The 26,033-nt window shown below is 47.8% G+C and overlaps 1 protein-coding gene across 1 annotated transcript; it reads left to right on the top strand.

Moving 5' to 3' along the window:
- SYT11 (synaptotagmin 11) lies at positions 1-25,915 on the top strand. Its single transcript, XM_033136364.1, has 4 exons — positions 1-196; positions 12,701-13,515; positions 22,858-22,981; positions 25,394-25,915. Exons 1-4 carry the CDS (start codon positions 163-165, stop codon positions 25,702-25,704), a joined length of 1,284 nt encoding a protein of 427 aa, XP_032992255.1. The 5' UTR covers positions 1-162; the 3' UTR covers positions 25,705-25,915.
- The last annotated feature ends 118 nt before the right edge of the window (positions 25,916-26,033 follow it).

Here is a 26,033-nt window from a genome sequence, read left to right as displayed (position 1 = left end):
AGTGGGCGGAGCTAGCGCTGCATCAGGACCAGTCGCCAGCTTCTGCATCCCTCGGAGTCGGGAGCATCCTCAGGGCCGTGGCAGAAGCGCAGCCGCTGCATCCGCTGAAGGGGCCTCCCTGCGCGCACCGGGCCGTCGCCGCCGCTCCAGTCGCGGGCCGCCATGGCAGAGATCGCCAGCGTCCGCCCCAGCTTCGGTGAGTGGGGCCCGTGGGAGGCTGCTGCGCAATTCCCTCTCCCGCCCCCGCCCCGTTTCTCTTTGCCTTGGCCGTCCCCTCCTCCACCCGCTCCCCAGCGCAAAACACCGGGCCTTCGTGGGCATCCTGATCTCTCCGCCACCCTCGCCGGATCCCACTCAGGCCGTGCCCGCCACTATAATTCTGTTTTGGCAAGCGTCCCATCCCTACCCCAGCCTCTTCTTCTATCTCTGCTTGTGGCAACTGGCACATCTACAAACACCAGCGCACTCAGCAGCCAGAGAGGGCCTTGTTTGCGCCGTCGAAGAGGCACCACCACCACCAGCGTCACACGACCACCTGGCCTCCATCTCCAGGGTGGTGGTGGGGTTTTTTGTTGGGGGGGGGGTTTGACAGCTTCTCCACATCCTTACTGGCACGCACACCATTCAGTCGTGCAAATAACGCGCGGCATTAGCAGGGCGCACGCTCACGAACCGATCGCCAACGCTGATCCGCGGGGGGAAATCTCTCTCTCCTCCTCCCCCACTAGCCCGCTGCAACATTAGGATATAGGAAGGATATTCGGACTGTCTGTGTGTGGCTGAGAAAGAATGCGTCCAAAGAAACCCACACGCAGTTTGGGAAAGATTCCCCCCCCCCCCAATGTGGGGACGGAAACCCTCTTGGACTGCGCGATCCGATCCATGGAAGTCCCGCTGAGTTCATTGCTCCTAAGCGAGGAGGGCTCTAGGATTGCAGCCTCAAAGGCCAGATTGCCGGCTTGCTTCCCACGCCTCTTTGGTTCCCTTGTTCCCATTAATTTCATTTAAATGATAATAATAATCCTCCAGTCTACACTTCTCTGTCTGGGTTTTGACAGCATTGGCCAACACGCGCAGGCGGCCGCGCGCGCGGCCAGCAATGCCCAGCATCACTCAGTATTCCACTTCCCTTCAAAACACACACACACACACACACACACACACAATCCCCATCAGCATTTGGGCAGTGTGGAAATCTTCACATAAGCCACCCTGTAAGGAGGTGGGAACACATGACAACTCCCAAATCCGGGGCCAGGTCTCCTCCGGGCTTTCCAATCCCCAATGCCATCATCATTCGTCTTCCTGTGCTCTTCCCTCGTCTCTCCCTTCCCGTCTCTCCCATCCCCCCCTCTCCTTGCACGGGCGTGCCTGGCCTTGGGAGCGGACTGGGTCAGTGCCAGGGGCAGATCCGAGCCATTTGAAGAGATGCTTAGATGGACACATGTGGGGTGGGGAGGCGACAAGGCGTTGTCCTCTGGCCTGATCTCCTCCTGTGGTTGGGGGGGGGCTGGAGGTGGGTGGAAGGGAAGGACGGAGCAGGTGCACATTGTGGTGGCTAGGAGGAGGGCCGGATGACGTGATGTCTATTCCGGGCCAGGCAGCGCCCCAGCCCCCACATAGCTTGGAGGGGAGGGTGGGCAAGAAAACAGCCTTTGTTCAATGCACCCCCTTTTTGCAGAGGTTGTGGAGCAAGCAAAATATGGAGTTTAAGAGCTTTATTTTCCTCAGCCCCCCCCCCCGCCCCCCAAATTCACTCAAGTCGTTGCTTGCAAACCACACAGACCCTAGCCTGATGGCCTGTAACCTGGCCCAGCCACCCCATATAATTGCACCCCATCCATTGAGGGTTTGCTCAGAGACACCAAATAACTCCCTAACCCAAGCAGCTGCCCCCACCTCCATTGTTGAGACTCCCTGGGGTGTTACCTCTGTGAGGAGTTTGAGGCCTCTCATCTATGCCAGGGATCATGATGCCTTCTCATTCATCCAACAGTGGCTTTTTAAACTGCCTCTCGGCATCTGTCTGCTCCAATCCATGCAATAACAAGCCACAGGGACTATCACCGTGGCCTCTAGGCAGCTCCTCTTTGCCAGGTTGCAGCAAAGTTTCTGGCAGGAGCACGAATATAAAAGCAAGAAGGGGGAGGGAAATAAAGCTAATCATTTCCCCCACCCCAAAATACACTGAAATGTAAATAGGATAGGATCCTCTGACGTGTTTGTGGACCTTTGATTTGTATTCAAATGTACCTGTGTGCCATTCAGTGAAAAGTCTCAGCTTATTTCATGTTCTAATTCTAGTGTGCACACATGTAATACTGAACACACCTGCTGTCACACAATGGCAGTTCTGAGAGAGAGGATCAAGGTTTCCTGCGCTTGTTAGGCCAGTGTGTAATGTTTTATGTTAATTAAAGCCCTCTGGTTTATTTGTTTTTTTATCACCAAAAGTGCAGCCTTTTATTGTCCTCTGGGGTGGAAGGCTGTGTTGTGCTACGGCCCCAAAGCTAACTAAGGATGCAGAAGTGATAGCATCCTCTCCGCCCCGTTAAGTCACGTGAACGACGACGACAACAAAAATCACAGGGTCGTAAATTCTGGATTTAGTTTTTTTCCAGAATAAATATAAGCACCTGGCTCTGGGCTTGCAGTTACTAATGTAGAACATGGTCTCCACCTCATGTGCAATTGTGCATTGAGATAGCAGAGAGGCAACCCAGTTGTTAATGACGGAATGGCTGAAGTGGATTGAAAGAGAAGCAGGCTGGATTAGGCAGATGTTAGTATGTGTCCCCCAATTAGACTGTGCATGCGTCACTGAGGATATTGTTTGAGGCGTTTCAAAATGCATATGGGGGATTATTATTGTTATTATGGGAGTTGTGAAATGGGGGTGGCTTTGGATGTTGGCAGTTTAGTATCCAGTCTCCTTTTTTTTGGCAGATGTTTACAGTGCAGATATATTCAAGATTTCTGTTTTACACCCCTACCATTTTAATTCAATGCTGCAGGAGTGACAGGCGCCCTGCAATATTGTCTCACGGGAACATGGGAAGCTAACTTGTACAGAGTCACACCATTTGTCCATCGATCTCAGTACTGCCAACACTGACTGGCAGCAGCTCTCCAGGGTTTCAGGCATGGGGACAATTCTCAACCTGACCTGGAGATGCTGAGGATTAAACCTAGGGCCTTCTGCTTGCATGCAGGTGCTCTACCCCTGACCTAAGGTCCTTCCCTTATTCATACAGCTTGGGAACACATACACAATCAGGCACATGCACATACATGCACACACCTCCTAAGGAAATATAGGCTTCACTCATATTTCTTATTGGCTGGGAGTATGTCCCACTGAACTCAGCAGGAAGTTCTTCTGAGCAGGCATGTGCAAGGTTGCACATAGCCACTGAATCACAGAAAACCAGTATTGCTTCCGACAGCCTTCTCCACCCTGGGGCACTTCAGATATTGTTGGACTTCAATTCCCATCAACTCCAGCCAGCATGGCACAGTGGGCAGGGATTATGGAAGCTGGAGTCCAGCAACATCTGGAGGGTCCCAGGGGAAGACTGGTGTCTATTATGGTGGAATTACAACACTAGACAATTGCATACTTCCAACATTTATCTGATAAAAATAGGGGTGTCCTATTATTATTATTATTATTATTATTATTATTATTATTATTATTATACCCTGCCCATCTGACTGGGTTTCCTCAGCCACTCTGGGCGGCTTCCAACATATATTAAAACATAATGAACCATGAGACATTTAAAAATTTCCCTATACAAGGCTGCCTTCAGATGTCTTCTAAAGGTTGTATAGTTACATATCTCCTTGGCTCAGAGGGGTAATTTAAGTCAGTGTTTTTCAACCTTTTTTGGGCAAAGGCACGCTTGTTTCATGAAAAAAATCACGAGGCACACCACCATTAGAAAATGTTAAAAAAATTAACTCTGTGCCTATATTGACTATATATAAAGTAATTCTCTTGAATTTTTCAATTTTTCCCACGGCACACCAGGCAACATCTCGCAGCACACTAGTGTGCCGTGGAACAGTGGTTGAAAAACACTGATTTAAGTCCACAGCCTCCAACATTTTTCTAGTGAAAACAGGGACATCCTATGGAAAAGTGAAACATTCCAGGATCATATCAGAAACCAGGACAGCTTCTGTAAATCCAGGACTGTTCCTGGAAAACAGAGACACCTGGACAGTCTGCACCTGTAGATCGGGGTCCCCAAACTAAGGCCCGGGGGCCAGATGCAGCCCAATCGCCTTCTAAATGCGGCCTGCAGACGGTCCGGGAATCAGCATGTTTTTACATGTGTAGAATGTGCCCTTTTATTTAAAATTATTCTCTGGGTTATTTGTGGGGCATAGGAATTCGATCATTTTTTTTTTCCAAAATATAGTCCGGCCCCGCACAAGGTCTGAGGGACAGTGGACCGGCCCCCTGCTGAAAAAGTTTGCTGACCCCTGCTGTAGATGCTCCTTGTTCCACAGACTAATATGTTTGCCTTACAGCCAGGAGGCCTTAAAAAAAAACAAAATTTACAAAGGGCCATGTACATGGTTTGATTACATATACAGAAGGTGCAAACAAACACTGCTGTCCCTATCCTACTCAGCTGCAAAAACCTATCCCCAATAGCAGTTCTGAAAAGATGTTCAGGCTTTGGCCAGTTTTCAAAAGGAGGGAACTGCATAGGTCAGTGGCAGAGCACCTGTTTTGAAGGTTCCAGACTCATTCCTCAAACTTGACATGAGCCAACAGTGTGATGCAGCAGCTAAAAAAGCCAATGCAATTCTGGGCTGCATCAATAGGAGTATAGCGTCTAGATCAAGGGAAGTAATAGTACCACTGTATTCTGCTCTGGTCAGACCTCACCTGGAATACTGTGTCCAGTTCTGGGCACCACAGTTCGAGAAGGATACTGACAAGCTGGAACGTGTCCAGAAGAGGGCAACCAAAATGGTCAAAGGCCTGGAAACGATGCCTTATGAGGAACGGCTTAGGGAGCTGGGTATGTTTAGCCTGGAGAAGAGAAGGTTAAGGGGTGATATGATAGCCATGTTCAAATATATAAAAGGATGTCATATAGAGGAGTGTGAAAGGTTGTTTTCTGCTGCTCCAGAGAAGCGGACACGGGGCAATTGATTCAAACTACAAGAAAGAAGATTCCACCTAAACATTAGGAAGAACTTCCTGACAGTGAGAGCTGTTCGGCAGTGGAATATGCTACCAAGGAGTGTGGTGGAGTCTCCTTCTTTGGAGGTCTTTAAGCAGAGGCTTGACAGCCATCTGTCAGGAATGCTTTGATGGTGTTTCCTGCTTGGCAGGGGGTTGGACTGGATGGCCCTTGGGGTCTCTTCCAACTCTATGATTCTATGATTCCTCAACATTTGCAGTTAGGGCTGGGAATTGTCCGCTAATGAAAATTCTGAAGAGCTGCTGCCAGTTAGCGCTGGACAGCTCAGAGCCAAGATGGACCAATAGTCTGACAATATTGGTAGCATGCATTCCAACAGGCCTTATATATCAGGGACAGCCCATAATTTCTGGTAACTGTCAATACTACTACTACTACTACTACTACTAATAATAATAATAATAATGCTATCCTTATTTTGCATTTTGGGGGAAATACTGGGTTTCTATAAGTTTTATCTCTGATTATCCAGGATGGTGAGGCACAGATGTGTTTTAATTCTAATGTTCATGCACGGAGACAAAATGTCAGCGGCTGTAGCTGCCCATCCAGATAGTGAAGGCTGCTGAATGTGTTGCATTTGCAGCTGTTCTGTGCAAAGTACAACCAGATCCATTGTGAAGCTAAGTATTCTGTTAAAGCTTTCTTAAGTGTGCCGGGTTGGGTTGAGGGTTTTTTTGTGTGTGTGTGTGTGCGTGGAAACAAAATGCAAATTGTTATAATAAAAGCAGTGAAGAGACTTGAAGAAGATGCAGTTTGGGAGTGTGTATGCGGGTGTGGGGTGGGAAGCGGTGTCAGGGAGTGAGAGATACGCTGGGAACAGGGGGATGATAACAGAATCACATAGAATCATAGAATGCACACAAGATTGCTCATGTTTCCATCTGCGATGTGTTGCCGTAAGGGCTGCATGGGTTTGTGCAAGTGAATGTGATATTAGGGAGTTCTTGGGCTTTTGTGAGCACCATTCTTGAATGCAGATTTGCGTGAGTGAGTCGCTTGCTTGTTTGCTTGTAATTATATCCCGCCTTTCTCCCAAGCTGGGATTCAAGAAGGCTTACAAAATCTTGAAAACGTCATTATAAAATACAAAGCAATGAAAATTAGTTAAAAACGATAAATTGAAATGCAATATAAAACACATTTAGAGCCAATGTTAAAACGCCGATCGCCCAATGCTCATCATCATAGAATCATAGAATCATAGAGTTGGAAGAGACCCCAAGGGCCATCCAGTCCAACCCCCTGCCAAGCAGGAAACACCATCAAAGCATTCCTGACAGATGGCTGTCAAGCCTCTGCTTAAAGACCTCCAAAGAAGGAGACTCCACCACACTCCTTGGTAGCAAATTCCACTGCCGAACAGCTCTCACTGTCAGGAAGTTCTTCCTAATGTTTAGGTGGAATCTTCTTTCTTGTAGTTTGAATCCATTGCCCCTTGTCCGCTTCTCTGGAGCAGCAGAAAGCAACCTTTCTCCCTCCTCTATATGACATCCTTTGATATATTTGAACATGGCTATCATATCACCCCTTAACCTTCTCTTCTCCAGGCTAAACATACCCAGCTCCCTAAGCCGTTCCTCATAAGGCATTGTTTCCAGGCCTTTGACCATTTTGGTTGCCCTCCTTTGGACACGTTCCAGCTTGTCACTATCCTTCTTGAACTGTGGTGCCCAGAACTGGACACAGTATTCCAGGTGAGGTCTGACCAGAGCAGAATATAGTGGTACTATTACCTCCCTTGATCTAGACGCTATACTCCTATTGATGCATCTGCTCTCTGGTTGTCAGAACAGGAAGGTCTTAGCTTGCCATCAGAAAGATAACAAGGAGGGAGCCAGCCTACCCTTTCTTGGGAGGGAATTCTACAATATGGGTGCAGACACAGAAAAGGCTCTGTCTCGTGTCACCACCAACTGTGATGTTGATGGGAACTGAGAGGTGCTCACCAGAGAACCTTAGCACCCAGGCAGGTGCATAAAGGGAGATACCGTCCTTTGGGTAACCTGGGCCCAAGCCATATATATATACACATATGCGCTGGCATACACAATATTTTTGATCATTCCCTCTATTGCCAATATCCAGGCTGTGAGTGCCAATTCTTTATGTAGCCAAAATGGCACTACCCATGCAAAAGAGAGCAGTATCTACAGGAACCTCAAGGTCTGCAAAAGTTCAGTCTTGAGGGTTACGAACCCGGAAAATTCCCTGTTGTGCGTGCTTTGACCTGACATTATAAATACGGTTGCCTGCATCCACCTGTCTCGAGATACAATGGAGTGTGTGCCTCCGGGGGTGAAGTCAAACCGCTGCATTAGCAGCACCCAAGTGACCTCTCCAGGGCGCAAGACTGGCCAGTGGGTATGGAGGTCCTGGGCTGCCCAGACAACCCCCATCTTTTCCTTGCTGATGTGGTCCAAAGGAAAGCAGAGCAAGACGTTTGTCACCCGCTTGGGTGCAGGAGTTGCCATCCAACCATCTTAGGGACTTCATTCCTGATTTGTGTAGGATTTACTCCCTAGCCTAGATATCCCAAAAGAAAGCGGAGGTTTAGGAACAGAGGTTTCCTTCTCCTAGGTCATGGGTAGGCAAACTAAGGCCCAGGAGCTGGATCCAGCCCAATCGACTTCTAAATCCGGCCCACGGATGGTCCGGAAATCAGCATGTTTTTACATGAGTAGAATGTGTCCTTTTATTTAAAATGCATCTCTGGGTTATTTGTGGGGCATAGGAATTCGTTCTCCCACCCCACCCCAAAAAATATAGTCCAGCCCCCGACAAGGTCTGAGCGACAGTGGATCGGCCCCCTGCCGAAAAAGTTTGCTGACCCCTGTGCTCGATGGGCTACCTTCCCAGGTGGACTGTTGTCCCCTTCTCCTTGTGCCCTCCATCTTTCCCAGGGAGTCTTCTCTTCTCATGAGGTGGCCAAAGTATTGGAGCCTCAGCTGCAGGATCTGTCCTTCCAGTGAGCACTCAGGGCTGATTTCCTTCAGAATAGATAGGTTTGATCTTCTTGCAGTCCATGGGACTCTCAATAGTCTCCTCCAGCACCATAATTCAAAAGCATCAATTCTTTATGGTCTTCTTTATGGTCCAGCTCTCACTTCCATACATTACTACTGGGATATAACCATACGTGGCATATAACCATCGCAAAAACAAATTCATTGAGAAACGGGCCTTGTTCATTCAATTCTGGAATGACAAAGTAAGAGATGAAATACCTCCTTATAATTTATTCACATTAGTTTAATACTCTATCTTTATGCAATAAGGAAAATGGAAGTAGAAATATTAAACTCCCACGTTTGCATTGTATGCCAGTACATAGGCAAGGCTGCAACTAAATCTCACAGTCTTAAGGAAAGCAGGTCACGATAAGACTATCTGCATATGAAATGCCATCTAAACGAAATACGACTTTTTAGCATATATGGAAAAACTATATAGTGATTTCTGCACAGATTTACAAACACAGCATGACTAATAACTGTGCAAGCATCCATTAAGTATATTTTTGCCACTTTGGAACGACAGTGTTTGTTTGTTTCGGAATCTGTTTTCCATGTTTCCTTTAGTATTTTTTTTTAAAAAAAACTAATTATGCAAAGCCTGAAATTTAGCGATTCAAGTTTTCAGGTGAGGGCATCTCCCAACCCAACCTAGAGGTGCCAGGATCAATCCCGGGACCCTTCTGCAGCATACACAGCTTAAGTTCTGCCTCTGAGCTACAGCCCCTCCATTGGCGACGCCTGTTCTAGGGGGATGAAGTGCCCCCTAATTATTTTTCAGCTGCCTGCTGTCTACTCTTAATGGTTTTGTTTTTGTTTTAGAAGGGGGTGTCCTCTTGTACCGGTGTGTATTTTTCTGGAATTTCTACCCCCACCCCTTGCAAATTTCGCACAGGAAATTTTTTGAATGCCTTAGAGAGTGAACTAATGTAGCATATTCACCTTACTTTAGTAAACAGGTTTTTGGGGGAGGGGGGAGGCTTGGAAACTGCTAAGCTTGCCTAATATATTCACAGCTGGCTTCTGTTCATTGTTACTGATGAATTTATTAAATGCCTGGGGCGAGGGGGTGGGCAGGAATCGGAGGGAAATTAAAGCACTAGGGAAAAGAACTCCAAATAATTTCCGCAGGAAAAATAAATAAATCACACCCCGCATCAGTTCCAGGCTTGCTTTGCCGCGTCTTGCAATAACCGGGCCTTTCTGTTCTCTGCAACAAACAAGAGGCACTGAGTTAATCTGGGTGATGTCATCTGCACAGCTGAGGTCACCCTTTTGTGTGTTATGACTTGAACATTAAATTCCATGGTTACCTTCTCATAGCTAGAGGCATGGAGAGCGGTAAGACATCCCCTACTCACACATACTAAATCCCACCAGTGCATATATTTGTGTATGTGTATTCTGCACTCATAATAAGGCTCTGTACACACTGTTCTTTAAAGCACATTAGGATCATAGAATCACAGAGTTGGAAGGGACCCTGAGAGTTATCTGGTCCATCAGTCAGTCCATGTTTATTTATGGCAAAGAGGCAGCATATTAAACCAGAATTTCTGCATAATTCTCTACATCAACAAGAAAAACGATTGATATGGGGTTTAACAATCAATATGCTAATTTGTTGTTGTTCAGTCGTTCAGTCGTGTCCGACTCTTCGTGACCCCATGGACCAGAGCATGCCAGGCACGCCTATCCTTCACTGCCTCTCGCAGTTTGGCCAAACTCATGTTAGTAGCTTCGAGAACACTGTCCAACCATCTCATCCTCTGTCGTCCCCTTCTCCTTGTGCCCTCCATCTTTCCCAACATCAGGGTCTTTTCTAGGGAGTCTTCTCTTCTCATGAGGTGGCCAAAGTACTGGAGCCTCAACTTCAGGATCTGTCCTTCTAGTGAGCACTCAGGGCTGATTTCTTTGAGAATGGATAGGTTTGATCTTCTTGCAGTCCATGGGACTCTCAAGAGTCTCCTCCAGCACCATATGCTAATTAAGTGTACTTAAAATATGTGCATCTAGTCCATCCCCTGCAAGGCAGGAATCTTTTGCCCAACGTGGGGCTCGAACCTACAACCCTGAGATTAAGAGTCTCATGCTCTACCGATTGAGCTGTCCCAGGAACATTATTTCCCTCAAAGAAATCTGGGCACTGCAGTTTACCCCTCGTAGAAATACAATTCCCAGAAACCCTTATCAAGCTACACATAGTTTGCAGAATTCTTGGAGGAAGTAAAGCATGCTCTCAATAGGCTTTAAAGGCATAAGTGTGTATAGTACACAGCTTTAAAAGATATATGAAGAGTCTTGTGGTACTTGAAAGGTTTGCACAGGCCCATGCAGAGCTTGTCTGAGGCCTAGGGCGGGAGTCCCCAGTCGGATGCGAAGCACAGGGCATTCTTGGCACAACAGCATAAGTCCGGCAGGCCCCTGATGGCCACCTCCCTGCTCCACCAGCTGGCTTAGCCCTCCGAGGCCTGGGGCAAGTGTACCTGGCTCCGTAAAGGTAAAGGTAAAGGGACCCCTGACCATTAAGTCCAGTCGCGGCCGACTCTGGGGTTGCGGCGTTCATCTTGCTTTATTGGCTGAGGGAGCCGGTGTACAACTTCTGGGTCATGTGGCCAGCATGACTAAGCCGCTTCTGGCGAACCCAGAGCAGCGCATGGAAACGCCGTTTACATTCCCGCCAGAGCTGTACCTATTTATCTACATGCACTTTGACGCACTTTCGAACTGCTAGGTGGGCAGGAGCAGGGACCGAGCAACAGGAGCTCACCCCGTCATTGCGGGGATTCGAACCGCCGACCTTCTGAACGGCAAGCCCTCCAACATTTCTCCAATGAAAATAGGGACATCCTATTCCGTCATCATCAAAATCATCATTTTACTAATTATACCCCCCCCCATTTGACTGGGTTGCCCCAGCCACTCTGGGTAGCTTCCAACATATATAAAAAATACTAAAACATTAAACATTTAAGAACTTCCCTATACAGAGCTGCCTTCAGATGGCTCAGGGGTCAGATAACTCCATACCCTCCGACATTTCTCCAATGAAAGCAGGGACGTCCTAAGGAAAAGTGGGACATTCTGGGATAAAATCAAAAACCGGGACGGCTTCAGTAAATCTGGGTGTGTCCCTGGAAAATAGGGACACTTGGAGGGTCTGTGTTTTGCCCCCTGCCCCACTGCATGGGCCGGATATGAAAATCTTCTTCCAGTGTAATCTTCTTCAGTTCATAACTACAAAGAATAACAAAATAGAATATATACATCTAATCAATCATATAAAGGATCATGCACCGAAACAGTGTACTTATCCGGAATGCTGTCTTTGCTGCATATTATTTGACATTATAAAGAAATTTCGCTGCATATTATTTGACATTATAAAGAAACATTTTGCCCTACATTATTTGGTCCACGTGTTGCCTTTTTTCATATCCTGCTTGTAGTTTGCAACACAGGGGTATCTTTTTTGTATTTAACCACTGCATGGGCCTGCAGTCTCACCCACATCAAACCTTTTAAAGCCCATTTTTCCCCTCAAAGAATTTTGGGCGCTGTAGTTTACCCCTCACAGAGTTATAATTCCCAGCAACCCTTAACTAACTACAGTGCCCAGGATTCTGTGAAGGCTAAACTACAATTCCCAGGATTCTTTGCTGGAAGGCATGTGATTCAAATGTAAGGTGTGTACTTGGCCTTTAAAACCTGGGGGCAAGGACTAGTCTTATTCACTAATATTTGTGAGCTGCCCCAGGGAGACTTTCCTCATCTGGCGCTCAGGATAAATAAAGAGCAGCTGGCTGAATAGATTATCCATCCCAGTGGTCCCCAAAGGGTGCGGTGGGATTACCTAGGGCAGCCCTAAGAGGCAAATGGGCAGCAAGGGGGTGCTGAAGGTGCAAATGACTACCAGATTTTGAAAAGCCAGCATCTGTGGATCAAGTTCATCAATTTTGTTGAATTGATTAACCTAAATAGTTTTAATTGGATTCTGAATAAATGTGCGATTAATTGTTACTGTTCTCAACGTTACGGTGCCATTATCTTCCTTAGCAAACTGGTGTTCTGAATAATTTTTTTTGATATATCGTCCAAATCCAGTTTCAAATCTTATGTCATGATATTGGTTTCGTAATTTTAGGCTCGACAATATATCGCAAATCAGGATGTGGGTGGGGGAGGGTGCTATGCAGAAAAAAACAAGGTGTGGGGAAAACTGCGAAGCCAGCCAAAGCTTTTACATAGCTCAGTCCTTATTTCAGGCATTGTGATATATCCGTATATCGCAATGTTTAGCTGGTGAGATATCGCGGTGTTGAAAACCAGATGTCGCCCAGCCCTAGTGGGGATGAGTTTATGGAAACCAAGGAGCCAATGGCTCAATTTTTGGGGGGACCCACTAATTTATCCCCTCTCCCTTCCCCCATTCCTCTCCACCTCACTCTTCCCCGCTCACAGATGTCTCCCCGATCGTGGCGGGCCTGATTGGCGCCACCGTCCTAGTGGTGTCCGTCTCCATGACGGTCTTCGTGTGGACATGCTGCCACCAGCACGCGGAAAAGAAGCACAAGACCCCCCCATACAAGTTCATCCACATGCTGAAGGGCATCAGCATCTACCCAGAGACCCTGACTAACAAGAAGAAAATAATACGGATCCGGAGAGACAAGACGGGAGCCGCCAGGAAAGACGGAAGAGGGAACCTTCTGGTGGACGCGGCAGAAGCTGGCCTGGTGGGTCCCGACAGGATCTCCGGCGCATCTCCCTGCGTCAACCAGCTCCCTATCAAAGTCGATTACGGGGACGAGTTGAGCCCGGACCAGAGCTTGACTCCGGCGGGCAGCAAGACTTCCTCTCCCTCTTCCCCAGAAGAAGAGGTCACTTTGGGGACGCTGACCTTCTCCGTGGACTACAACTTCCCCAAGAAAGCTCTGGTCGTGACCATCCAAGAAGCCCGCGGGTTGCCGGTCATGGACGAGCAAAACCAAGGCTCCGACCCCTACATCAAAATGACAATCCTGCCCGACAAGAGGCACCGGGTGAAGACGCGCGTCCTCCGCAAGACGCTGGACCCCGTCTTCGACGAGACCTTCACTTTCTACGGGATCCCCTACAGCCAGCTCCAGGACCTGGTCCTCCACTTCCTGGTGCTGAGCTTCGACCGCTTCTCTCGAGACGACGTCATCGGGGAGGTGATGGTGCCGCTCGCCGGCGTGGACCCAAGCACAGGGAAGGTCCAGCTCACCAGGGAGATAATCAAAAGGAATATACAGGTAGGGGAGCTGGGACCCGGGGGTTTCACTAGGGGGACTGTCCGACTTCCTTTTCCTCGCACAGGACCTTTAGAGGCCCTAGGCACTTAAATGTTTTTGGCACCCCCATATACTGTATATCAAATTTCAAAATATAATCAATAATGAACTAGAAAATAAAATAAAATAAAAATTCCTTCCAGTAGCACCTTAGAGACCAACTAAGTTTGTTCTAGGTATAAGCTTCCGTGTGCATGCACACTTCTTCAGATACACTGAAACAGAAGTCACCAGACCCTTATATATAGTGAGAGAGTGGGGAGGGGGTATGACTCAGAAGGGTGGTGGGAATGGGTGATTGGCTGATAGGTGCGGAAAACCTGTTGACGACTGTTAACGAATGCAATCGGTCTTACAGGAAAAAGCAAGGGGTGAGATGGCTAAAGATAGCAATGTCATGTATAATGAGATAAGAATCCAATGTCTTTGTTCAGACCAGGTCTCTCCATGGTTTTAAGTTTGGTAATTAGTTGCAATTCAGCAAGTTCTCTTTCCAGTCTATTTTTGAAATTCCTTTGTAGTAAGACAGCTACTTTGAGATCTTGTATAGAATGTCCTGGGAGACTGAAGTGTTCTCCTACTGGTTTCAGTGTGGTGTAGCGGTTAAGAGCGGTAGACTCGTAATCTGGTGAACCGGGTTCATGTCTCCGCTCCTCCACATGCAGCTGCTGTGTGACCTTGGGCTAGTCACACTTCTCTGAAGTCTCTCAGCCCCACTCACCTCACAGAGTGTTTGTTGTGGGGGAAGAAGGGAAAGGAGAATGTTAGCCGCTTTGAGACACCTTCGGGTAGTGATAAAGCGGGATATCAAATCCAAACTCTTCTTCTGTCTTGTGATTCCTGATATCAGGTGCTACTGGAAGGAATTTATTTTTTATTTTTTATTTTGTTTTGACTATGGAAGACCAACACGGCTACCTACCTGTAACTGAAACTAGAAAACGATTTTTCAAAAACAAACCTACAGTAAGATGGAAAAATAACATTTATTTTTGCATACTTTCACCTTATTTATATTTGGGGGAATTTTCTCCTCGTTTTTCTAATTGCAAAGTCTTTGATCAGATCCTTGCGTAACGCATCTGTTTCTATACTTAGTGGAGATAAGGCACCTTGCCTGCCTCGTTGCATAGTTGTTCTGTTGGGATTTTTTAAAAATACAGAACGAATTAAGTTCTTAACCCAAGGTACCACTGTATACATCAACTGAGAAATTGGATGCTCAGCCGAACCATTTGTAATATTTGTATGCAGTGGTACCTCGGGTTAAGAACTTAATTCGTTCTGTATTTTAAAAAATCCCAACAGAACAACTATGCAACAAGGCAGGCAAGATGCCTTATCTCCACTAAGTATAGGAACAGATGCGTTACGCAAGGACGTTACCTGGTCCAGCTGCATTTTGGCAAATCTGGCAATGGAAAATTTTTCTGGTGCCCTCCTTCCCTTGATGCCCTAAGCACGTGCTTATGTTGCCTCATGCCCTGTCCTCGCCATTGGTGTCCAAGCGAGCGGGGTAGGTGTGGGGGGCATAGCTGTTTCGGGTTTGAAAATAAGGGATCAGCACCCTCACCTGTCCTGGGGACAGTCTACGGTTCTCAGGGACAGTGGTAATCCCCCCCCCTCAGGCTACAAATTAATTTACACCAGGAAAGCACTCCCAAGAAAGAGAAATCAGGGCAGAGAAAAGAAAGCACTTATTCACGCAGCACACGGTTAACCTCTGGAACTCCCTGCCACAGGGAGCAGTGATGGCCACCAACTTGGATGGCTTTAGAAAAGGATTAGGCAAATTCATGCAGGAGGAGAGGACCACTGATGGCTTCTGGCCAGGTTGGCTCTGCTCTGCCTCCAGTTAGGGGCAGCAATGCTTAATCGGAACACCTGTTGCCGAGAAACATTCGTCTATTTTATCTTCTTCTTTATATATCTGTCTGTCTGTTTGTTATTAGGTATTTATATTCCACCTTTTTCTCCAAGGCGCTCCCTGGTCCTAGTCCTCATTTAATCCCCACAACAGTCCTGTGAGGTAGGCAGGCAGGCAGGCAGGGCTGAGAAAGGCAGGGACCCAAGGAGTCCCCGGACTCCAACTCTCCTTCCCGGAAATAAGGGAAATTTAAGGGATATCAACAATAAGGGATAGCAGCGGGAAACGGCTTGGAATAAGGGAGTTTCCCGCAAAAAAGGGAGACTTGACAGCTATGGTGTGGGGCTGTGAGCCAGCAGTAGGGGTTGTATCTGCTGGTAGGACCCACAAGACAGGTGTGCTGATGTGAGAGCCAAGGGGAAGTGGTTTGTGGCATGGACCGCGACTGCCCCTCTCAAGTCCAGCACCCTGTTTTAGCAGCAGCCAAACAGATGCCTTAACGCAATGTTGTTGGACTACAACTCCCATCACCTGTAGCCAGCAGGGACAGTGGGAATTACACAGTCCAACAACAGCAGGAAACCCAGGTTCAAGAAACGCTACCCTAAAGGGAAGGAAGGCCAAAAGCCGAGTCTGAGCGCAGCAGCGACTCTCCCCACCTGGGGCTAAGTAGTAGACTGCTATCAACGGTGCAGGGAGAGGACAGCCATCATGGCTAGGAACCAGTGATAGCCTGATCCTTAGTGAATTTTTCGTTTATTTTATTTCACAAAATTTATATACTGCTTGATTGTAAAAATAAAAAATAAAACACCCAGCGGTTCACAAAATGAATAAAACAATGAAATTGCTAGTAAAATACACTCATATTTACACAGCATACAGTTATAAAGTAAAATACAATTTAAAGTATTCAATAATAATTAAAATCAACAATAAGCTAAAAAGCAGATTAAAACACATGTTGACATTTTATGTGCCGAAACAAAAGGAGGTTTTTAGAAGGTGCTGAAATGAGTTCAGCAAAGGCGCCTGTCAACAGGCAGGGAGTTCCAAAGTATGGATGTAGCCCCAGTAAAAGATGGATTTTCTTTCAAATGAAGACCGAGTATTATGTGGCAGCTTCAACAGCTCCGGTTATTATACCTACCAGCCGCTTTATACAAAAAGAGTGACAATCGATAGGATAAAATGCAACACGTAAAAATGATCTGCAACCAGAGAGAAAAAAAACAAAAGAATAAAACCAGGAACAATACAAAATGCATGAGATGCTCTCCCAGTAACATATTAACAAGGAGAAGTCCTAGCCACCCCCCAAGTGAAAGATGAGCACCACTGCATGAGGCAACATTAAATAACCAAAGGTCTGAGTAAACAAAAGGTCTCAGCCTGGCCCCCCAGGGGCCGAAAGAGAATGGCGCCAGGCACGTCTCCCTGGGGAAAGCATTCCACAGACTTGTCTCATCCTCTCTGAAACCCATCCAAGATGGTGGCCATTGCTGGATGTAAATATCATAGTACTGTATGATTTTGTGCTGTTGGGGAACAAGTATTAACTATGCACCGCTGGGATTCAGAGACAAGGCAAAAGTTCACCACAGCAGCAACAGGGGCTGTTCCAAGGAGATCTAAAGAGAGCACAGGTTGTCCCATTACATGCCTTTTCTGCCTGGTCCAGAAGGAGCTGTTCATCTTTTTCCTAACTACAGATTCCTTGCCTTCTGCTGAAACTCCTGGGTTCTGCACGAGAGGATGCATCTCACGCTCATAACAGCGCGATTCCAGTTTTCTGGGCATGTCTCCTCCTCCTCCTCTAAAAGAGGAGGAGGAACATCTGTTCTGTAACGTGGGATTTTGCAAGGCATTGTTCCAGCCAGCGGAAGCGGCAGAGTCCCCGGGAGTGCGAGCAATAATGCAAGCGAGCGCAGAGCTGGCAAGGACAGTAATCAGACCAAGGATTGGGGTCAGCCGCCTTCAGAGTGGTAGCTGGAAAGCAGCCAGATCAGCACTATGGAGGAGGGCGCTTTGGGAAACTGGGCTACATTACGACAGATGAACAGGATGTGGATTTTAGCTCAGGCAATACACAATCTAATGCTTTTTTTCTTTCTCTCTCTGTGTGTGTGTGTGTGCTTAGATCCCAAACAAACGTAGCAGGCAGATTTGGGGGGAAAGGGAAAATAGAACAGTGGCAGAGAATCTGTCCCGGGTTCAATCCCAGCATCTGCAGATAGGGCTGGGAGAGATTCTGCATTTGAAGTCCTGGATAGTCCTTGCAGGTCAGTGCGGACGATACTGAACCAGATGGGCTAATGCTGTGACTCTGCATAAGGCTGTTTCCTCTGCTTCTGTGGTCTGCTGCAGGGATGGGAAGCCTGTGGCCCTTTAGATGCCGTTGGACTCCAACTCCCAGCAGCCCTTGCAAGAGGGGCCAATGGTCAGGGATGAGTTGCAGTCCAGCAGCATCCTTCCGGGAGCCACATCCCAAGGGCAGCCAAAGCCAGAGGCAGAAGCAATGAATGTAGGCTGCTTCTCTACATTCAACCCCCCTCCCCCAAAATCCTCCATCCAGGCAAGTAAAAAGGAATATCAGAGTTCAAGGGCTCATTCCAGCCAGGAAGATGCACCGTGGGAGGGTGAAAAGCAGGGCTGATAAGGAATGTACACAAGGAGCACATGTGGAGAGACCCAAGGGCCAGTTGGAGAGGTATGGAGGGCCACACCAGAGATTCTGCCGGTTCCCTCACTGCGAGAAGCAAAGCTACAGGGAACCAGGCAGAGGGCCTTCTCGGTAGTGGCGCCCGCCCTGTGGAACGCCCTCCCACCAGAGGTCAAGGGAATAGACAACTACCTGACATTTAGAAAATACCTGAAGGCAGCCCTGTTTAGGGAAGTTTTTGAACTGTGATATTTTAAATGTATTTTAATGTTTGGTGGAAGCTGCCCAGAGTGGCTGGGGAGACCCAGCCAGATGGGCATGGCACAAATAATAAATTATATTATTATTATTATTATTATTATTATTATTATTATTATTATTATTATTATCCATATTTGGCACAAAAGAAAACTCCTCTGGCAGATCTTAGGCTTCTGCTTTAAGTTGTCTAAACATTTCTTTAATTAGGCAGGATGGGTGGCTTTAAAATAAATACCTGTACATAAATCCTGCTTCAATGGGATGACACACATCTCTGCACAATTAGAGGGGCAGAAATAAAATGTTTGGGCTCGTAAACCAGCTGCTGTGTCTTGCTGTCAGGCTTTCTAGGCAGTTAAGCTTCCCTTGCTTCTGTCTGGCTTCCAAGCTGCAACTATTGCCCTGCTCTAGCTGGTCTGAGGATCTGTGATGGGGAGGGGGTCCCCCCTCCCCTCGAGCAAAGCCAGAAAGCTATTGACGCTGGAACAGAAAGCGACTGGCATGCAGTTATTCCGGCGGCCGAGAACTGGCAATGTTGCCACATCTTGCTTGTGGGCTTCCCATAATGGGTATCCGATTCGCAACTGGGAAAACATGATGCTGGACTGGAGACAGGCCATCGGGCTGTTCTTATGATGCAGAAAGAAATGGGAAAGTGAGTTACAGGCAAGCAGTTAGGAGTCGCATCTTTCAGGACCAGGGAGAGCTCCCGTTGAGACAACAGGAAGCTGAATGAAGGCTCCCTTTTTCTGCCTTCCCCTTTCTGATGTTTTTGGACAATAGTTCCCATCAGCCCCAGCCAGCATGACCAGTGATTAGGACTCCCACCCTACAAATGAAGTTGCAAGGAATTTAAATTGATGCCTTTGTAAATTACTTTGCTGTTCGGGGTGGGGGGTGGGGAAGGTTTTTACTATCAGAGTCAAAAGAGATGGGGGTGGGGTGGGGGACCTGTGTGGCTCTCCATGTTCCATCATGGGACACTGAGATCCAGCGCCGAGGGCCTTCTGTCGGTTCCCTCACTGCGAGAAGCAAAACTACAGGGAACCAGGCAGAGGGCTTTCTCGGTAGTGGCGCCCGCCCTGTGGAACGCCCTCCCATCAGAAGTCAAGGGAATAGACAACTACCTGACATTTAGAAAATACCTGAAGGCAGCCCTGTTTAGGGAAGTTTTTAAACTGTGATATTTTAAATGTATTTTAATGTTTGGTGGAAGCTGCCCAGAGTGGCTGGGGAGACTCAGCCAGATGGGCGGGGTACAAATAAATTATTATTATTATTATTATTATTATTATTATTATTATTATTATTATTATTATTATTATCATCAGCCTCAGCCAGCACGGCCAATGGTTCAGAGATCATGGGGGCTGGAGTCCAGCAACACCTGGAGAGCCACAGCTTCCTCACTCCTCTCCTAGACACATGTCCCTAGCCAATCAGGGACCACACATTAAATGCACTTACAACAGAGATGTAAAGCAGGGATGAGGAGCTCATGGCCTTCCATATATTGTTGGACTCCGTCTCGCACCGGCCCCTAGCCAGCATGGGTCCGTAGCTCAGTGGTAGAGCAACTGTCACAAGGTCCCAGGTTCTGTCCCCAGCATCTCCAGGTAGGGCTGGGAATGCCCCCCCTGCCTGAAACTCTGGAGAGGTGCCGACAATCAGTGTGGACACTACTGAGCTGGGTGGACCCCGCGGTCTGACTCAGTGAAAGGCAGCTTCCTATGTTTCCAAGAGTCCCAAGAGCTGGGCAGAGAGGCTTGGAAGGCCCTTCACCTTGGCATGCATGCATGCGTAGGAAGAAAAGAGGAGGGAGAGGAATGGGAGAAGAGGAGGGAGAGGAAAATATGGCGAGGAAAATTAAAACTGGTAATGGGAAGAAGAAGAGGAGTTTGGATTTGATATCCCGCTTTATCACTACCCGAAGGAGTCTCAAAGCACCTCACATTCTCCTTTCCCTTCCTCCCCCACAACAAAAACTCTGTGAGGTGAGTGGGGCCGAGAGACTTCAGAGAAGTGTGACTAGCCCAAGGTCACCCAGCAGCTGCATGTGGAGGAGCGGAGACGCGAACCCGGTCCCCCAGATTACGAGTCTACCACTCTTAACCACTACACCACACTGGCGGGGAGGAGGGGAGTACAGCCTGTGGCAGCGGTCAGTTCAGACACTTGTGAAGACAGGAGGAGAAAGTGTGGCAAAAGGAGAGAGAGAGAGGAAGAGAAAAGGGGATGACAAAAGGAGAGGGAGAAACGATGGCCCCATTCATTTACAGCTCTGGCACCACTAAACACCAGCCATGTAGGATACGTATGCAGCTTTAGATGCTTATGCTATAGCAACTTCAAGGCCCCCTCCTAGGGTTGCCATACGTCTGGACATACCCAGAATACTGTAGTCAGAAGCAGTGTCTGGGCAGAAATCTGCAAAATGTCCGGGGAAATCCGGACATATGGCAACCCATGTCGGCAGTGTCGTTTTTGCCGATTTCCCTAAAGAAATAGCTCAAAATCAACGTTGCGCCCCCCCCCCAAAATAATTGTAGCTCTGCAAGGGGACTAAGGAGTTTCATAAGAAATCTCAGTGCCCATAATAAACTACAGTTCCCAGGATTCCTTTTTTTCACAGGGAGGGAGTCATAACTGTTAAGGTGGCGTAAGAGCTCTTTAAACGTATAGTGCAGATGGGGCCCTGGTTTCCAATCCCAATGTGCAAACCAGACTTTGCTGGTTCAGATGCCTCGAAGCAGGAAAGGCTGGGCGGGGGGAATCACTGTGGGTGAGGGAAGGAGAGAGGGTGCGATATCCGAAACAGCCTCATGCATGTTTCTTGACAGCACCCCTACAGTGAAATGGAGCAGGGTCAGCCAGCACAATGCCTTACAGACATTGCCGGACACCCACTAGCCTTGATCACAGTCATGGCTCCCCGCCCGCCCTCCCCCATTGAATCCTGGGAGCTGTAGTTTGTTAAGGGCACTGAGAGTTGTTATGAGACTCCCCCATTCACCTCACAGAGCTACAATTCCCTGGGAAGAGGGATTGGTTGCTAAACCATACTGGGAACAGTAGCTCTTGTGAGGGGAGTAGGGGCACCTCCTAACAAATCTCAAGGCCTGTAACAAACTACAGTTCCCAGGGTTCTTTGGGGGAAGAAGCCACGACTGCTTAAAATAAGCAGAAGAGTGCTTTAAATATACGGTGCAGATGGCGAAGAGTCGTTTGGCCCAAACTGGGCACTTTCCACTTGTGATTCCGGGAGGAAGTGAAAGGAGAAGGACTGGCTTTAGACAAATGTTAACTCAAGAGTCCCGGGCAGTTCCCAAAATGCCGAATCTAGGACACGACGGCCATGGCAACCCGGCCTGCTATTCACAGCCTTAACAACGGCTTTTTAAAAACACTTGGCAAGGCTCTGTTTTATTTCCACCGTATTAACTCCCTTTCAACACAGCCATGCCTGAAGAAATGACCTGCTCACCACGAACAAGTCATCTACCACCGAAAAGCATTTAAGGCCACAGCGGAAGCACGGAAAATGCAAACAAAAAAACGCCACACCCTCCCCGATAGCCGAGTTCACTGGCGATTTCGAACCTGCTTTTTAAGGTGGTGAAGTTGCTCTTTCCTAGGAGGTCAAGATTCTTGTTCCCTTCAAAGGTGGGCCATAGGAAGCTGCCTTATACAGAGTCATCTTAGCTTGGGGTTGCCTACACTGACTGGCAGCAGCGGGTCTCCACAGTTGCAGGCGACAGGTCTCTCCCAGCCCTACCTGAAGGATTGAGCCTGGGAAGTTCTTCGCTCCAAGCAGGTGCTCTCCCACTAACCTACAGCCCTTCCCCTAGAAATACAAGATTCTAGTCCTCATTGTTCTGCACAAAGAGCTGATTTTAAATAGGAACATGGGAAGCTGTTTTATAAATCAAGTCAGATCAAGGGTCCACCTAGCTCCGCGTTACCTATATTGACCGGAAGCTATCTTGTACAGTCATACCTCATGTTATGGCCGCTGCGGGTTACGTTTTTTTCAGGTTGCACTCCGTGCCAAACCCAGAAGTACCGGAACGGGTTACTTCCAGGTCTCAGTGCTCACGCATGCACAGAACCACTAAATTGCACTTTGTGCATGCGCAGAAGCGCCAAATTATGTCACGCACATGCACAGACGCAGCACTGCGTGATATGAACACTGCGGGTTGCGGACGTGCCTCTGTCACGGATTACGTCCGCAACCCGAGCATCCACTGTACTGTGTCAGACCATTGTTCCATTTAATAAATAATAATAATAATAATAATAATAATAATAATAATAACTGCTGTAGAAACAGGATGTTGGACTAGATGGGCCTTCTTATGTTCTCCTTCCCCGTTGGCTTCCTTCAGCCGACCCTTTCTAGACGATACATCCTCAGGACCCCCATTTGCAGAAGCGGATGGGTGGACCTGAGGGTGGCTAGGGCTGCTTGGGGTCTGTCGTTCTGAGGATGTGCAACCTTATCTCTTTCCAGAAATGCGTCAGCAGAGGGGAGCTGCAGGTTTCCTTGTCTTACCATCCTGTCGCCCAGAGGATGACTGTGGTGGTTTTGAAGGCAAGACATCTGCCCAAGATGGACATCACCGGCCTCTCAGGTAGAAGCTATTTACTCCGCCTCATCTCCATATTTTCTTTGTGTGCCCCTTTGAACGCTCTTTTGTTCGTGTTACTTTTTAGTGAGAGGAGTGGATCTGTTCATTTCGGTTCCTCTCTGTTTCTCATTCCCCCCCCCCAACCTTAAATTCAGTTCCCTGCATTTCTGCAGCAATTCACTTTTTTAAAAAAATGAAAACGTGCCAGCATTTTACTGCAATCCCCCCAATAAACCCAGTTTTGTTCGCAGTTTTGCCTATTAGCCGCATTTTGCAAAGCAATTTCCCCACTTTTGTATGCAATTTTATGCACGCTTGGTACGTGCATTTTCGTACGTGTTGTTGGAGAACACACAGCGCTGCAAAATTTGGAGAGATGCAAAGGATGGCTGGGCTTCAATACATGTAATTTCAGAGAACGCGGATTTCGTAGGTCCACCTTTAAATGCAAACTGAACTGAGTTTCTCTCTCCCTCCCATTTGTAATCACTGAGCCAGCTTATGAATCCTGTTCATCCTTGGAGAGATCAGAAGGCAGCCATCCCTTTCTCCTAATGTTTGCCCCAAATCTGCTCTCCTGCAACTGAAGCCCACTAGTTCTTGTCCTGGACAGGACAGCAGCAAAGAGCAACTCTTTGCCCTCTTCTGTGTGGCATCCCAAAAAGATGGCACCGTGATGTGCCCATAGCATTTAAAAACAAACACCCCAATATCTCCAGGGTGTTTGAAATGTAAAGCCCCGAAGAGCTTAGCGTCTCAATTTGAATCATTTGCATCAAGAGTGTGGGCCCTTTTTATTTCAGCCTGAAGGCCAGATTCTGTCCCAGGGGCCGGATGCCACTGGTGGGTGTGGCCAGGGGCAAAGGTTGCCGGTGACAATCCTGCCTTTGCACAGTGGGCCCTTCCCTAGCAATGCAGAACTCAGAGGTTTTCCCATGGACACAACTTGATCCTTCATTTGATGTTCATACCTTTCGAGGACAAATTCCAGCCGGGCAAAGAGCACTCGAGGAAGGCGCGGAGCAGGGCTGGTGAGGGGTGTGGCCTGGAAAGAAGGGGCGTGGCCAGAAGAGACTCCAAAGGGCTGGGTAGCATGACTTGGTCTGCACTGCAGGCTGGCATTTCTCCACCCCTGGACTTGCAGAACAGGATCGCAATGTTCAGTGGCTTTGCTTAATTTTTCAGTTACCTCCCTCAACGCAAACTCTGGTTCACGAACCCCTAACAGAATGTCATGGAGGGAAACGTTCTCCTCGGTCTCTTGAGTTAGCGACCTTGTGTTTAGGAGATTGGGGTTATGGTATGGCTTGTCTCATCTTGAGCTACTTGCTTTTCAGGGTCCCCACCCCTGCCCCAGAAACTTTGCCGTCATACAAATTCCTAGAAGAGGAGAGGTCTGCCAAGGGCTAAACAGAGCCTCCATGTGGATTGGCAGTATATCTCTGGATACTAATTGTTAAGGGAACATCATGGGAGAGATTCTGTTGCCTTCAGGCCCAGGTTCTGAGCCTCCTGGAGACACCTGGCCAGACTAAATGGACCTTTGGTCTGTCTTCGTATGTTTTTACCTTCAGCCCCGTTCCAGGACTCAGGAACATTAGAGAGAAGCAGAGAAGCCAGAGATGGGGGAGCCTGTGGCCTTCCTGATTGATGATGGACTACAACTCTCATCAGCCCCTAGCCAGCATGACCAAAGGTCAAGGATGATGGGAGTTGGAGTCCAGCAACACCTGGAGGGACACACGTTCCTCCAGGAATCTGCCTTATACTGAATCAGACCCTTGGTCTGGCTGAGCTCCGAGCATTGTCTACAGTCATAGAAACATTGATTCATAGAAGCATATAGTTGGAAGGGAGCATCCATGGCAGATGGCCATCCAACCTCTGCTTAAAAACCTCCAGTGATTGGCAGGAGCTCTCTGCAGAGTCTCAGGCAGCTCTCCCCAGGTCTTTCTCATCCCTACCTCGGTTTGCAAGGGTTTGGATTAGAATGACACTTGGGGTCCCCTTCCAGCTCTACAATTCTATGATTCTGATGTGTTCAGGGCAGCTGTTTACCAGCTCCATCTGGTATGCCGGTTGAGACCCTACAACTTTTAGAAGACACCTAAAAAATTGGGATTTTTTTTTAATGGTTAGCATTTTATATGTTGGAAGGCAGGGGCAACCCAGCCGCTCTGGGGAGGATATAAATAAATAAATAAATATTATCATTATTATTCCTTCACTTTCTTCATAAACACGGTGAGCCAATCTCACTCCAATTAGGGTGAGGGGTGGTGGTCCCCTGCTCATTCTGCTGAAGGGGGGGGGGTTCCCAGAGTTCTGTCCGTCCGTCCCCCCAGAATCCCTCCCGGGTGATACCGCCAGTTATTGGCCTGTGTTATTGGCTCGCTCCCTGCCCCTTCTTTCCTGCAGACCCCTACGTCAAGGTGAACGTGTACTACGGCAGGAAGCGCATAGCCAAAAAGAAAACTCACGTGAAGAAGTGCACTTTGAACCCTGTCTTCAACGAATCCTTCATATACGACATCCCCGCGGATCTCCTCCCTGACGTCAGCATCGAATTCCTGGTCATCGACTTCGACCGCACCACGAAAAACGAAGTGGTGGGCCGGCTGATCCTGGGAGCGCACAGCGTCACGGCGGGCGGCGTGGAACACTGGCGGGAAGTGTGCGACAGCCCCAGGAAGCAGATCGCCAAATGGCACAGCTTGAGCGAATACTAGCAGGGTGAGCAGAGGGGCGCCGGGCGCTTGCACCAGACGCCCCTGCGCAAACAGACACTTGGCCTTTCATTTCCTCCTCCTCCTCCTCCTCCTCCTCCTCCCGCCTTCCGTCTTAGTCGTAGAAACTTAAAAGTTTCAGTACGAAGCAGCTGATCGGTTCTCTCTAGTGATGTTTAACTTTTGCAGGGCACACTAAAAGTTCTAAAAAAAAAAAGAAAAAAAGAAAAAGGGGGAAAAAGGAACTTACAAAAAGTATACAAAAAAAAAACCTAACGAAAAAAGAGCATTAATTTTAATAAATACCACAAAACATATATATATATATATAA

The sequence above is a fragment of the Lacerta agilis genome, chromosome 17 (assembly GCF_009819535.1).
Source record: "Lacerta agilis isolate rLacAgi1 chromosome 17, rLacAgi1.pri, whole genome shotgun sequence".
Taxonomy (NCBI): Eukaryota; Metazoa; Chordata; class Lepidosauria; order Squamata; family Lacertidae; genus Lacerta; species Lacerta agilis.
Note: the sequence above shows the minus strand (reverse complement) of the source record. Positions and strands in the feature narration are given on the sequence as shown.